This window comes from Bos taurus, chromosome 7, assembly GCF_002263795.3.
Source record: "Bos taurus isolate L1 Dominette 01449 registration number 42190680 breed Hereford chromosome 7, ARS-UCD2.0, whole genome shotgun sequence".
Classification (NCBI taxonomy): domain Eukaryota; kingdom Metazoa; phylum Chordata; class Mammalia; order Artiodactyla; family Bovidae; genus Bos; species Bos taurus.
The window spans coordinates 4352008-4367393 of NC_037334.1; the positions used below are offsets into that span (position 1 = coordinate 4352008).

The following is a 15386-nucleotide window of genomic DNA, read 5'->3' on the forward strand; positions in this document are numbered from 1 at the left end:
ACCCTCCAAACCTCCTTAGACCTCGCCAGTTGGCAGAAACCACTTAAAACTATTTTAAAGCTCCAGAGAGTTGGCACTGTGGAGAGACTGAGTCTTCGCCTGAAAGGCACCCCCCCAAACAAGGGAACTGGGGCCCTGCCCTCACCTGCACAGCAGCACCACAACCGAGTCGGCCTTGGCAGGGATGAAGCCGAGGAGGAAGACGTTGCGGCAGCCGCAGTTATAACACTCCAGAACCGTCTCCCCTAGGGGCCCATCCTTGTGCAGAGTCACCTCTTTGCATTTTGCCCTCACAAGGTGATTTACAATGTGGCTGAAACCAGGAAATGATCAATAGTTAACACCCAAAGTTTGGCTTTTCACCACTTCCAATTTTCGAGCTCCGTTAAAAGTTCCGGTACCGTTCACGGTCCATTAGCAGGAATGGTCACACCTCATCCATCTGGCATCCAGAGGGACCGGCCTGCCCCTGAACTGGCTCCCCACTGAGCGCAAAAATCGATCTGACTTGAACCATTTCTAAGGAAAACTTCCCTAACATGCTTCACACAGTTCCCTCTTGCCCCATTCCTGCTTTCTTAAATCCAGCTTATTGGGCCTGACTGAATCTAACTCGGGTGCCAAGGCTGCTGTCTTGGAGAGGAAGGCTCGCCCCTTCACTGCTCCTATTCACTCAACGTAGTTTCTCCGCTGCTCCTTTCAAAGTCACTTCTCCTGGCCCCGCGCCTGCTTCCAGGAGCAACACCCCTTCTCATTTGCTGCAGGCCAGGAAACCTGATAACCAAATGTACTAGAAACCTGAGGACAGCAAAAAAATACGGAGCAGGGGGAGGTCAAGGCTACTCTCCGGAAGCACAGGGCCAGCTCTGAACTGTCTGGAAGCCCCGCTGTCTCAGCTCTTTCCTTGTTGCGCGTGGCCAGAACTCTTGACACCTTTCTCATTTCCGGGACACGGCTCACCTAAGCCAGGCCCTGAGTCCCTGGTTTAGCGCTGAACTCGCCCTCCCCAACACCAGCCTCACTCGGGGCCCCAGGTAGTGCCTGCTCCTGCCTCAGCTCTCCCAGCCTCCCCAGCAACCCCCAGCCTTGCTGTGCGTGTGTCACACGCTGAGTGCGCCTGCTGGGCCTCCAGCCTTCCCTGCTGCTCCCCTCGCGTCACCCTGGGAAACCCCTCCTGTGCACGCTTTGGCTCAGAGGCCAACATCCTAATCCTCTCTGGCCCCACAAAGATTGTCAGATTACCCAGCTAATCACCACTACTCTCTGTACCTCCAAAGCCCCCACCCCTCCTCCCCTCCTGGAGCTGCCACCCCTGGGTATTCTACCGGAATCAGTGATTTCCTCCTGTCTTTTCTAGGCCCACCACGCTCTACCACATTGGAAGCTTCCTGAAGGGGGGTTCATCACCTTCACAATTTGACCTTGCACAGAACACAGTGCTGGCTGACCAAGTCTGTTTTCTCTCAGAGGTTCTCTGCTCACTTCCCTGACCTTGGCTCTGCTGACCTGAAGATGGGGTTGCCAACTAAGGCAAGTTTTATTTAATTGCTTTTCCTGCAAGAGAGGAACTAATGCAAACACAGTAACACTTAAATTACCCAGAACATTTGGAAAGTGAGATACCAGCCTCTTCTGGGTACCCTAAAGACGCTTCTCCTTTCATATCCCTAAAAAACCCAGCTCCCTTTCTTGCCTCACTCAGAAGCCCATAATTTGCATTACTGACTCCAAGATGACATGAGATGTGAGCACTCTGCATCCTGCACGAGGTCATGAGCCCGCGTCCGGCTGCCGAAGACATAGGAAGGGGGCTATGTATGAATAAAGCCGCCTACGGAATTTCGTCACTTTATTTCTATAAAACAGGAATCTCAGAGGAAGATGCTGGTTCCGTGCTGGTGACCTGGGAGCCCTGTCCCACGGAGACTCTGCTCTGCTTCTCTGTGGCAATGGCCTGAGTCCTCACCTCACGGCAGCCTCAGAGAAGCCAATAGAACTAGACCCGTGCCAGTGGTGGGGGCTGAGGAATCTCACCACTCGAGCCTAGATAAACGGACTCTCCCTGGAATCTGAGTGCCCGCATCATGCTGGTCTCACCTAAACCCAAAAAAAAGGGACCTAGTCACAGCTGCTGCTGATCAACAGCAGGAAGGGAAGCCCAGAGTCGACGGTCAAGTGAACTTAATTTAATCTGATGATTCAGGATCTGGCCCATATTAGCCTCAGGACTGCTCCAATGAGCTAAGGCCAGAGGGAGCCTTCTCAGGAAGCAGCTCCCATGGATGCCCATGACTGTCTTGGGAACATCCTCCCCAGGCACCCAGTAATGAAGATGAACGGGCATGCCAGGAGCTCATCTTGCAGAAAAATATAAATAAAAACTGGGAATGAGAATTAAACCAACCCTACTTGCATAATAAAAAGAACCGCAGAGAATAAATCAAGGGTAAATACATTAAGGCATTCACACACCACCATCTGTTTCAAGTTAAACCAGTCACAGAGGAGGGGAAAAAACCAGGTTTGTTAGCGTGATTTTATATTGTGCTTCGCTTCAACATTTCCATAATTTACACACAAATCTGAGCACAGCACTGATTAAAGACACATGCGCGGTTTGATTATCTACCTGCCAGAAGTATTTCCACGTCCATTACAGAACCACTTCTTGCTGGTGTTACAGTAAACCACGCAAGCAGGATCGTGTATTCCACAGTAACTAAAAAAGTCAAAACATCAACAGTTAAAGTTGGAAGATTGCTCTCTGGTTTTAATTTGGCAGGATGTAAAATTCTTTCCTCTTACAACATTTTTAAGTTTTTCATTAAACACATACTCAAACCCAACGATCCCACTAACAAAACCCAATCAGTTAACTGCAGAGGCTTCCTGTGAACACAGGGAAGCGGTTAGGGGTGCTGTGGAGACCCCTCAGATGGCAGCAAAGACCCTTGCAGGCAGCCTTGGGGGTGTGGGGCACGAGAGCAGTGCAAGGTGCCAGGTGAGCCCAGCAACGTAGACCTAACACCCCCAAGGTGACGGAGTCATTTCCCTCGGTCTCAAGTTTCAGGAACTGTGACTTGTGAGCAGGGAAGTCAACATCCCTGGCTCTGGGCACACAGAAGGTAAGCTGAGACCACGCTGCATTCAGAGCCTCACACGCTCCGGCAGAGGGCGCCATGCTCCTGGGAACACTCAGCTCAACCCAGCAGTGGAGGGTCCCGCAAGGAGCACCTCGGGAGAGCCCCCGGACTCCCTTTTCTGAAAATCAATACACCAAAAACAAAAGCACTGGCTCTGGCTCTGCACAGAGTAAAGTTCTGTATGTGCATAAAGCCAAGACTTTGTCTCAAACCAGAATGTGCTCTGGCCAACAACCTTCCCCGCGGCATCTCGTGCCAGGACAGCTCTCCCTCCTCCGCTCCAAGCAGGCGGCAGGAGTGCGAGGGGGTGTGCAGACTTTAACCACTGCAGCTTCACTAGGCCACTTCACAGGCCTGTTGAGAACAGGAACACTATTACAGATGTAAAAATGTACTGGGAATGAGAGGGAGCACAGAACCAACAGAGCAAGACAGTCTGCCGTCAAGCAGGGAAGCAGCAGCCCTCTGTGCCGTCACGGGTGCTGATCGCGGAGGGCCGCGCGCCCGAGGGTCGGCAGGGCCGAGAGGCCCAGTGCCCTGACTGGCAGAGTGCCCCGAGCAAGATCATTTCACCTCTTTTGGTCTCAAAAAGCAAGAGAAAGTCCAAACACAAGGGATGGGTCCTCCTCTAGATCAGAATTCCAAATTTGGTCAACACGCAGGTCTTTCTATTATTATTATTTTTCTTTGCTGCCCAACACAGCCTGCGGGATCTTAGTTCCCTGACCAGGGATGGAACCCATGCCCCCTGCTCTGGCAGCATGGACTGCCATGGAAGTCCCCAAGGCAGCTATTTTAAAGAAGCCTACAGGAACCTCGTTGTGAGCGAAGTCTCAGATGCTCTCTTCACCCTCTGGACTCAGATGCTCAGCCGATGTGCTGAGTTCTTTCGGATGAGTGAGGGGGCAGGCTCCGGGGAACAACCTTAAGGCCCGAGGAAGGCAGAGAAGGGGACTCTTTCTCCTCCAGCTGAGAGAATCAGGGATGACAGAGGGTGCTGACCCCACTCTCCTGCCCAGGATGAGGGATTTATGTGCGTACAAGGGCTTGAGCAACCTTATTTCCAAGGACAGTGTTTCCAAGTGTCACAGTCCATGGTCTTAGACGGGCCTCTGTAAAGTTGGAACTTCCATGTGGAAGGTGGATGCTCTGGGAGGCGAGTCCCCCCTCTGCTGAAGCGCTCACCTGCAGGCATGTACAGGCAGATCCTTTGTGTAATAGGTATCTTCTTCATCTTCTTCAAAGTTCAATTCGGCCAACAACTGGCTGGTCTTGGCCACGCTGTCGTCCACGGCCCCGTTCTGCAGGATGCCCTCAGGGCCACCAACCTACGGCAGAAGGGCAGCATCACCATGAAAGGCCGCAGCTTCTGGGTCTCAGCCCAGGCACCTGGCGTCTCCCCACATGAGCAGCCATGGCAACCTTCCCGTGAAGCACTGGCCTGCTCTCCACTGTGAGACAGTCCAGTTTCTTCTGATGTGACTTTTCATACTCTCCTATCAAACCTGCCTGGCCAGAAACAGGGCACGCGCAGCAGAGGTCACCCGCCTCGCCACGTGCATACCCCAGCAAACCCCATCTAGCCACAAAGCCACACCACCACCAGGGTGCGGAGGGCCACAAGGAGCAAAAGGACCGCTCACAAACCAGGCGTGGTCCCCCCGAGGACAGATGTGCAGCGCCAGACCAGAGGGCCTGGAACCCCACCACGGTGAAGGGGCCGCCCCCCCATTCCTCTGCCTAGGCACCAGAAGCAAAGGCTGAGACTCCTGCAGACGTAGCAACGTGGTTCTCTTGCTAGTCCACAAATGTTCTTCACTGTCAGTTCCCCTCTCCGGAAGGCAGCCCTTAAGCAGGAATTAGAAACTGAATGTTAAGACAATCTTCTAGTTTTAGGATACAATCGTACTAAATATACTACCTTTTACATGTTGTAACAGCAAAAACATACAAACAGGCAGCTTTAAGTAACTAAGCAGTGAACTTCAGGCACTTCTGCTGAGCTCACACATCCATTCATGGGTACACGGACAGCTCATCAGAGGGGAAGAGATGCTCCCCTCAGATGGCAGCCAACAGTCCCCATCACCCCCAGGGGCCACAGCCCACACGAAGCTGGGTCAAGCAGCAGGAGCAGCCCGTGACGAAGGACAGGGAGTGACAGGAGCCCTGGGTTTCTCTGAGCTGTGAGACGGGTCAGACACTGGCCTGGCTCCCTTGCAGAACCGCTGCCACACACAGCTGGCAGACTGAAGCTGTAACCCACGCCCACGCTGTGCAGGGTCGGCCAGGCCAGCCCGTCCACTGCTCGTCACCCATCTGAGCCGGAGAGCAACACGTCTCCTGAGAAGGGCACCCCAGAATTTCAAAGATGCATTCGGGTTGTCAAGAAAGCCAAGAACCCAGCACAGGAATCCCTGTCTCTGTAATGGTCTCACCCAGATCAGAACCCCATTTCAGTTTCTGCCACCACTTTAATATACTTTCATTTTCAGAACGTCCAGGTTAAATGTAAGAAGACTGTATCCTTTGTTTGGGGGAATTTTTTTTTAAACGAAAAATCAATAACAACTTTTGGGTTTTAATGTCATGAAGATAATATTATTAACATCACCACAAGCACCTCTTTGTGAATCCCTGATCGCCTTTTTTTTTTAAGACAGCGATGGAGACGATTTATTGCACACGTTACACTCAGCCACAGCTGAGAAGAGAGCTAGTCCATAGTTGTCTCAGGTCCAGGGCAGTGGGCCAAAAGGGCCGGCTTTGATACGAGCAAGGTAGGTCTCGCAAAGGTGGTCAAGGCGATCAGAATGGCCATAGGTGTTCTGGATCCATTGATGAGTTCTAGCTAGGAGGCATGCAGTCCACACTTTGTACCAGTGTCCCTGGCCTCTGGCTTCCCTTGTTTCTGCTTCTGTGGCTTCCATGGGTGTACAAGTTTACCTGGACCTCTGCCTCATCTTTCTTCTTTTGCGCTTCAGCCTGCGCATTCGCTTCTTCCTCCACTTTGCTCTCATGGCGCAGAGGTTTCTCAAAAGATGGTGCTAAGGCCGAGAGCCCTGATCTCCTTTTTAAAAAAATTTAAATGGTTCTGTGGCATTAAGTACATCCACACAGTTGTTCAAACACTACCACCATCCACCTCCACACCTTCCTCATCTTCTCAAACTGGAGCTCTGTCTGTCTTCCCTCCCTCCGTCCCGGGCAACCTCCATTCTACGCTGTTTCTATGAATCTAACTACTACTACAGGGACTTCACACGGTGGAATCATACTGTATTTGTCCTTTTGTGACTGACATTTCACTCAGCGTAAGGGGTTAAAGGTTCATCTACGTCATACTGTGTCTGAATTTCCTTACTTTTAAAGGCTGAATGATATTCCATTGTACGGACACAACATTTTGCTTATCCATTCATCTGAAAATGGACAGTTGGGTTGCTTTCACCTTTTGGCTGTTGTGAATGATGTTACTATGAAGCCCAAGTCTTTCTTCAAGTCCCTGATTTCAATTCTTTGGGGTATATACCCAGAAATGGAGTTGCTGGATCATACAGCTATTCTATGCTTAACTTTGTGAGGAAGTTACTACTGTTTTCCACAGCAGCTACGCCATTTTACTTTCCCACCCACCAGAAGTGCACAAGGGTCCTGATTTTTCCACAGTGTTGACAACACTTGTGATTTCTGTTCGTTCTCGACAGTGGCCATCCTGCTGGGCGTGAGGCAGTAACTCACCGTGGCTTCGATTTGCCTTTCGTGGCTTCTAACGATGCTAAGGATCTTTTCCTATGCTTGTTAGCCGTTTGCATATCTTCTCTGAGGAAAAGTCTGTTGAAGTGCTTTGCCCGCTTTTCATCTGCTGAATTCCTTGTGGTGCTTTGTTCGTCCAAAGTCGCCTCTCCTGCCGGCAGCACTCCCCCCACCACGCACAGCGGCAGCACCGAGGTGAGGCTGCGAACAGAGACCAATGCGTCTCTCGGGCTGACCGCTCAGCACACACACGCTGGTTTTCTCAAAGTGTGTGGCCAGATTACAGTACCTGGATTTCACTTAATGGCAGTGGAACAGCCACATATATCATGCTACAGGAGATCGAAGGATGTGGGCCACAATCTCAAGCTCAGAACGGTATTTACATTTTTAAGTGGTTGAATTAAGTACCTAATAGTAGGTATTTGCTTCTTGTCCCACAAAGTCTAGAACATTTAGTACCTAGCACTTTAAGAAAATGTTTGCCAATATTTCACCAAAGACATACAGATGGCTAATAGGTTCATGACAAGATGCTCAATATCGCTAATTATTAGAGAAATGCAAACCAAATAAGGTATCACCTCACATCAGTCAGAATGACCATGACTAAAAAGTCTACAAATAATAAATGCTAGAGAAGGTGTGGAGAAAAAGGAACCTGCCTACACTTGGTACACTGGGTAGGAATGTAAACTGGTACAGCCACAATGGAGGGTCCTCAAAAAACTAAAAATAGAGTTATCATATGACCCAGCAATCCCACTGCTGGGCATGTATCCCGAGAAAACTCTAATGTGAAAAGACGCATGCCCCCCAGTGTTCACAGCAGCACCACTCACAGCAGCCAGGACACGGGAGCAGTGTCCACTGACAGATGAGTGGGTGAAGGTGTGGCACACACAGTGGAATACCACTCGGCCATTAGAAAGAACGAAACGACGCCTCTTGCAGCAACATGGATGGATGAGACAGTATCGTATTAAGTGGAGTCAGACAGACAAAAACAAATATCATATGATATCACTTATATGTTGGAATATTAAAAACAGACAAATAAATGATGAAACAAATGAACTTATTTACAGAACAGAAAGACTCACAGACACAGAAAACAAACTTATGGTTTCCAAAGGGGCTGAGCGGGAAGGTGTTAACTAGGATTCTGAGACTGACACGTACACACGGCTGTGAATAAAACAGATAAGCAATAGAGACCTATAAGGAACTGTAACAGAATAGAATCTGAAAAAGAATATACACATATGTGTGTATAACCGAATCATTTTGCTGTACACCTGAAACGAACACAGTACTTTAACTATACTTCAATTTTAAAAATGGTTAATTTAAAGAAAAGAAAAATGAAAGTCTCACCAACTCCTAGAGGAGGAGCCTCTAAAATGTGTCATCAGGGTGCATAAACTTTTTTGTTCAAGGAAACATTAGTGATGTGAATCTTTACTTTCCTGAAATGCCAAAATTAGTATGTAGAGTAATACAGAAACCTGCATGCCACCAGGGGCCCCCAAGCTACCCATCCTGCTTCATCCAGGCCTCAGACCCCACACTTCTCCCCTCACAGAGGGAGGAGAGAGCCAGCATCGGGAATGTGTGAGGCTCTTGAAAGCAGTGATCCTTTCCCTGCATCACTGTTATGAACCCTTCCGGCTTCATAAGGAGCAGGAAATCTAAGTCTGCTCTAGGAACTCTCTTGAGAGACAATGCAATACAGACGAGACAAAGTTAGATGGACTCTCCCTCAGCCTCTAAGGCAAGGAGACCAGAGAGAGCAGTCCAGATTCCCCGACAGGCTCTCAGCTTTGTGGCTGGGAGTGTGGGTGTGACCCTTCTCACAAGTACTTTTGCACACGCACACGTGCATGTCCAGCCCCTGCCCAGCCCGACTCCTGCCCTGCTGTGACCTGACCACAGCACAGACTTCCATAGCTGGGTTGTTAGTTTCTCTCTCTCCTTTCTGGAAAGTTTTAAGATAAACATTAACTTCAAAAATACATTTGACCTTAGAAACTATAATTAACTGAATTAAAGCACTAAAGAGTGCCTGGCACAGAGAAGGCACACAACCCAAGCCAGGCAACATAACAGGAGGAGGGAGGGGAAGGTCCCTGTCTGGCACAGGACTGACTGAAGTTAACAACCCCTCAACTACAGCCAGGAGCCCTGGGTCCTGCTGGGCTCAAGAGGGGAAAGGCCTCCCCAAGCCTCCCCCTGCACTCTCTGAGCACACCCCCAGGCACCAGGTCACTGGGTCTAGAAAGCCAAAGAAACAGTTTCCTCTCCACCCCTGATTAAGGCCTTGCAGGGATTTTCTGCCAAGAGAGTTTCTTATGACCCACTGCAGAATTCTGTGCACATCAGAGCAGCAGGAAGAAAAGTCACTTCATTCTCACAGAGGAAACGCACGTTAATTAAAAATTACCACCAAATGTGTTGGTAAGAACTTTTAGACCACACATTACCCACACCTTGTAAGCGTCAACCACTCACCATAAAACGGACCTTCCTCGGTCCCTGAAAGGCTCCACTCCCCAGGCCTTTGCACTCACTACCCTCTTGGCTTCTGCACAGACAGCTCCTGGTCCTTCAGTCTCCATCCACCACTGACCCCATCCGAGGGGTGCCAGTGGGGCCAACTCTGCCTGTTCTGCTTCCCGCCATGACCCCAGCACCTAGAACTAAGCCCACACCCCAGTATGCTCTCACAGGACAGGCTCAATGAACACATCTTCTCGTCCAAAATATAAAGGTTGTGATGAAAAATGACTCATCATTTATTCTTTTCTTCCACCGTCTAAAAAAGAGTGAATGGGAAACTGCCTTTCCTGAGTTGGCCTGAGGCAGAGAGGAGCTGCTGGGTCTCTGAGCCCTGAGGAACAGCCTAACAGAAGATCCCTCTCCCTCAACTTTGAAAGAGTTTCAAAACTACAGAGAATGAATGACCACTCATCCCCCATTTGGATCTACCAGCCACTCACATTTTACCAGGCTTGCTCTCTCCCTCTCCTGCTCTGCACAAGCACGCACACACACAGATACTTTTACTTTCCTGATCCATTTCAGAGTCACAGGCCCCAGGACAAGGGCTTTCTCCACACAGCCACAATATAAGCATCACACTCAGGAATAATGCTAATATAACACTGCTATCTAACACACATACACACGTCCCCAGTGCCCTAAAACATCCTTTATAGTTTTTTAAATTCAAGATCCAGTTAATGATTACACACTGTGATACAATCTCTTAGCCCTCTTTAATCTGTTTTAATCAAAAGAAACTGTTACGATTTGACCATTCTGACCTGCAACAAAGGGGACTGCACACGGCCCCACCCAGCACAGCAGCCCCTACGCTTTGAGTTAAATGGGCGCCACCTGCCTCCCCTTTTCTTGTTCTCATCGAGAGCTGAGCCCACCCCAGCTCTGGGGTCAGCCACTTTTCAGAGGAGCTCACAGACTGAAACGGGATCCACCCACACCTGCAGGGAGAAGCCAGACTGTGACGAGAGGTTCAGTCCAGGAGGCAGGACCCCTCACAAGACAGTGACCTGGACAGGATCCTGGCTTGTGGCATGAAAAGGAGAGAGGAGCTGCCCGGGAGAGCAGGGCTGGAGACACGACAGGCAGTCACATTAACACTAGCCCTCGCAGGGGTCTGGGCCAGGTAAACAACATGACTGTGGAGAAAGGGAAGTCCAGTGTACTAGACGATCGCGGAAAGACTACCATTGGTGCTGTTCATTTGATAACAGCAGTGAGGCTACGAAGACGCCCTTTCTCTGTTTGTAGAAATGCATTCTAAATACCGTAGGTCTAAACGGCTAAGTATTACTAACTCATATGGCTCAACCTCAGAAGAGCGAAATAAGTTGGATTTGCTTTAAAACACATCAGAGAAGGAAAAGAGAAAGGAAAATCTTCACAATCATCAAATCAAGAAGAAAGAAGGGCAAGGTTCGCTTTATTTACTTATACACGAGAGAATTCGTAACGTCCCTTTTTATACAATACAGGTGGTAAAGCGCTGCCCGGACACTGTGTCAGCTCTGCAGAGCCATGCACTTGAGAAGAGTGAGGGCAGACAAGCACAGCCAAATGCCTTCCACCCGGGCACGAGCAGTGGCGCCGCCAGGCTCACGTCACCCCCGGCTGGTGAGCTACGGGAGGAGCTGGAGTAGACGGGAAGGGCTATCCTCAGTCGTGACAAAGGTCCCCAAAGCTCCACAGGCAGCCTGAGCCAACTGGAGGTCTAGAGGCCATCACAGCCCAGTCCACAGGGGTCCTGAGACGCCGGGTTTGGCTGTCCAGCTCGCAAGCTGCTACTGGACCAGCACACGTTTAAAAAGGCACAAGAGGATGTGATGCCAGCCGTGGGACCCCAGGAAGAGGAAGGGCCACCTGGTACCATGAGCGTTCTCTGTCACACACACAGAAGGCCACACACCTAACCCCAGCACTCTCTACCTGAATCCCCCTTCTAGCTTCAGCCACACTCTGCCGGACCTCCCGCCATCTGAGGGCCCCGCTCACCACACTCTGCCGGACCTCCCGTCATCGAAGGGCCCCGCTCTCAAGTGAGGTCACAGCACCCTTCAGCAGCAACACAAGGCTCCCAGATTGAGCTGGGCCCCTCGGTGTAGACACTGGCCCTTGCCTGCACTCGCTAGCCCTCCATGCCAAGCCCTGTGTTCCCTGCCAAGTGGACACACCTTCCTGAACGACTCAAGGAGCACCACTCGTAAAGGCTTTCACTTTGCTGGGCAGACCACCCCCTCCTCTGGACCCTCACTGTCCCCATGGCCAACTGCAGACTGGGCAGCACCTGCCATTTCTAACACAGCAGCTTGACAAGGACTCACTCTGCCCCCCAGCAGGAGCCACCGCCCACAGCGCTCCTGGAGCACAGCAGGACGCGGAAAGGGAAGTACCGAGGGGCAGCCATCGAGAATCAGGCCAAGGAGGGCAGCCTGGGAGCCTGTGTGGAGGGAACCGAAGAACCGGCGAACAGACACATGGGGCGCGCGGGCTCCTCACTAAGCGGGTGGCCAAGCCTCCGCACCCCGGTGCGGAACCCACACAGGCCGCACACATCCCCGACGGGCCAGCTGAAGTGGCCAAGTTTGGGCTCATCCAATTCCCTACCTCAGGGCTTTAACAAGAGACTACCAAGATCAGCAGGAGCAAAACAGAAAAGGAAAGAGCGATGGCATGAAACAGAAGATAGTGAGTGGCTGTCTGATGGCTGCACAGCTAAAAAAAAACAAAACCCACTGAATCAAACACTTAAAAACAAGAGGACTCCACGGTGTACGACCATACCTCAGTAAAGCTGTTTGCAAAGTGTCTCCTTTTTGGCTGTGGGACCTAGGCTGATAGAGAATTTTGCTATTGTGTTAGAGTTAACTTCCCCCTCAATCATGCTAAATCTGGGTAAAGAAATTAATTGGGTAAACAGAGTTAAAAGCTATTTCAGCTATTCAGCACTAAGCCACATAAGTCCTCCCTTTTGGTTTTCAAACCCCGGAAATCCAATGAAAGACAAGTGCTATAGAATACTTGCCAGAGCTGTGAAGTTCGCAGCATCTTATCTCCAATTTTCTCAAAGCGCACTATGTCACAGTTGTACTAACCGAGTGTTCACACAACCAAAAAAGGTCCACACAAATTTTCAACTCACCACTTTCAGGAACCCTGGGACTGTAAGGAATTCAGTCCTCATCATAAGCTAAGGGCCAGGAATCAGAAGACGATCTGTTTACCTAGATAGTCAAGGATGTGTCAGAACAACCTTCCTGGACTTCTGAAGGCAGCCAGCGTTTGAAGACAAGGTAGCAGCTCTTTGCAGCTTTTAAAATCGACACACACTGATGTATGTAAATACTCATGGATCCATCGATCAAGATAACAAGCACATCCATCACCCCCAGTCTCTTCCTGCCTTTGTCCTCCCCTCCCTGCTCTCCTCCCCTCCCCGTAGCCACTGTCCTACCTTCTGTCACCACAGGCTACCTAGTCCCTTCTAGAGTTTCATATGAGAAGAATCACAGAGTATATACTTTTTTTTCAGTGCATCTTCCACCCAATGTGCTTGTTTTGAGACGCATCCACGCTGCCGTGTGCATCAGTGGTTCACTCCTTCTTTTGTTTGGTAGTGTTCCCAACTCAACATTTTCATCATCCTAAGTCCGATGTTTGGAGGAAACACGACAGCAGCACCAAAGGGAAATGTAACAACTAAGCAGACCAGAAGGCGTGTAACGCCAGCTGTCACACAAAGGACTTCTGAACTCACCTTTCCCTGCCCTTGGAGATGTTAGCAGACAAGCCCAAAAAGGGTCAAATACTTAAAAGAAAACTGTTGCCTTATCTTAGGGACATCTGACAGGGCTGTGACAAATATCAATTCATTTCATAAATAAGAAAACAAGTTGTTACCTGAACCAACTCAGTTCAACTCAGCGTGCCATTCTCCCCGCTGCCCCAAGACACACATGTGTTACCTAAACCTTCAGGCAAAACCAAAGTTGGCAGTCAAGACTGATATTAAAGGTGGTATCAGTGATATAGCTACACATTAGAAAACAGTCTGGTAGCCCCTGAAAAGGTAACAGGCAGCTGTTACCAGACCACCCAGAATTTCACTGAAGGCTTACACCCACACAGAAATCTGTACACAGATGTTCCCAGCAGCGTTTCCACAGTAGCTAAGCCAAAGGCCCAGCAGCAGACAAGCAGATAAACAGAACGCGGTCTGTCCGTGCTGTGGAGCGTCATTCAGTCATAAAAAGGAACGCAGCGACACACGCTACAACGCGGACGAACCCTGAACACACACTCAGTGAAAGAGCAGATGACACAGGCACGGTATGGCCACATGCAGTCTGTTTACATCAAAGGTCCAAAGCAGGTAGAGAGATCAGTGGTTGCCTGGGGTTAGAGAAGGGAGGACTGGCAGACTGAGGGGCACCGGGCTTCTTTTCACGGTGACAAAAATGTCCTAAAACCGACTGTGGGCGAGGCTGCACACTCAGCACTAAAGCCACTGAGGAGCACACTCCGATTGGCTGAAGTGTACGGGATGTGAGTTCTATCTCAATAAAGCTGTGAAACAAAAGGAGCTGCACGGCACTTGACAATTCACAGCCACTCATCCAAAAAGATAAAATCAAAAGGCACTCGGAACAGAAGCCCCACCATACATTTGGTTATACAGCAAGTCTTGAGGACAAATAAGGGAAAACCTCCCAAATGTCATAGGCAGCCAATGCCACCAACACAGGAGATAATCAACTTTTCACTCCCCTTCCCCAAACACAAGTCCAAAGTTAGGCTACAGGTGGGTGGGTCATCAGAGTTACCTAAAAGTGAAAAAGGACAAACCCTTTTGATGTCATAACAAGTGAGCGCAACTGTAATGTTTCCCTCTGCTGGAGTGTTCTAATGCTCTTATTCAGTACAGTTCAGTGTTCAGGTGCAGTAAAAGAAATCAATTACTGTAAAGCAATTATCCTTCAATTAAAAATAAGTAAATTTATTTTTAAAAAAAAGGAAATTAGTTACTTCAACAGAAAGAGAAAGACACGCCCCCACAATTAATCAAAAACAGAACCCAAGGGACAAAACTAGAACTCAGAGCTGACCCAAGTTTGCTGTTTTACAGTCTACAGTTTAAAAAGGATCTGCAATAAAACGATAAGGTTCCACAAAGCCTCCCTGAACTGCCACGGATCATGGCACACTGCTCAGCCAAGAGATCTTCAGCCTCCGTCTTCTGGACACACCGGACACAAATCACAGACAGCACTGTGTGCTCTATTCATTCAAACGTGAGTCCAGATTTCAGGTATGTTTAAAAGTAACAAAAATACAGCTGTTACTCCCATGTTATAGCTGTGGAAACAGCATCCACAGAGCATGAAACCACTCTGATAACAGGTGTTATCATGAGCTTACAGCAGCTCACTTATTTCCCAAGCACACTCTCCCTTCCCCCATGATATGTCAACAAAATGGAAAAAACAGATATGTGCACACCTGTTCTCCCTGATGCCCCACCCATTAAGCTTCTATTTTTAAGGAATCTGGGGTTAGAATGAGTCAAATGCTTTCTGCTTCTATTAGGGGCTAAAAGAAAGTCCAAGTGGGTGGTCTACCCACGGGAGTGACTCAATCAACTAGAATGCAAGCCCCCAGGAGACAGTTTCAGTTCACGCTGGCTGAGGCTGGGTTGGCTCCCCCGACTCTGGCAGTGGGTCCTCACGCCAAGGGACACCTGCGACAAAGTGAAGCCTATAGCTCTTCTGTGGCTGAGAATTCAGGAAAATAAATGAGGGAGGTGCCAGGCACAGGAATGGAATTTGAGACCCACAGGATGATGGCTACATTCCTGGGGAGCCTAGCCCAAGACCATAGGCAGCGCCCTCTCCCATCCCGGGTCAGGGACTCAGATCCAGGAAGTGTATG

General features: G+C 49.6%; 1 protein-coding gene across 3 annotated transcripts in view; it reads right to left on the reverse strand.

Annotated features, from left to right (window-relative positions):
- Positions 1–15386, reverse strand: part of UPF1 (UPF1 RNA helicase and ATPase) — a 33583-nt gene that overhangs the window by 16835 nt on the left and 1362 nt on the right. For all 3 annotated transcript variants that reach the window (XM_002688526.7, XM_005208480.5, XM_010806543.4), the window contains exons 2-4: positions 4329–4471; positions 2630–2719; positions 146–313 (exon numbers count right to left, since the gene is read on the reverse strand). In XM_002688526.7, the coding sequence (XP_002688572.1) occupies positions 146–313; positions 2630–2719; positions 4329–4471 (401 nt within the window). The remainder of the gene's footprint in view (positions 1–145; positions 314–2629; positions 2720–4328; positions 4472–15386) is intronic.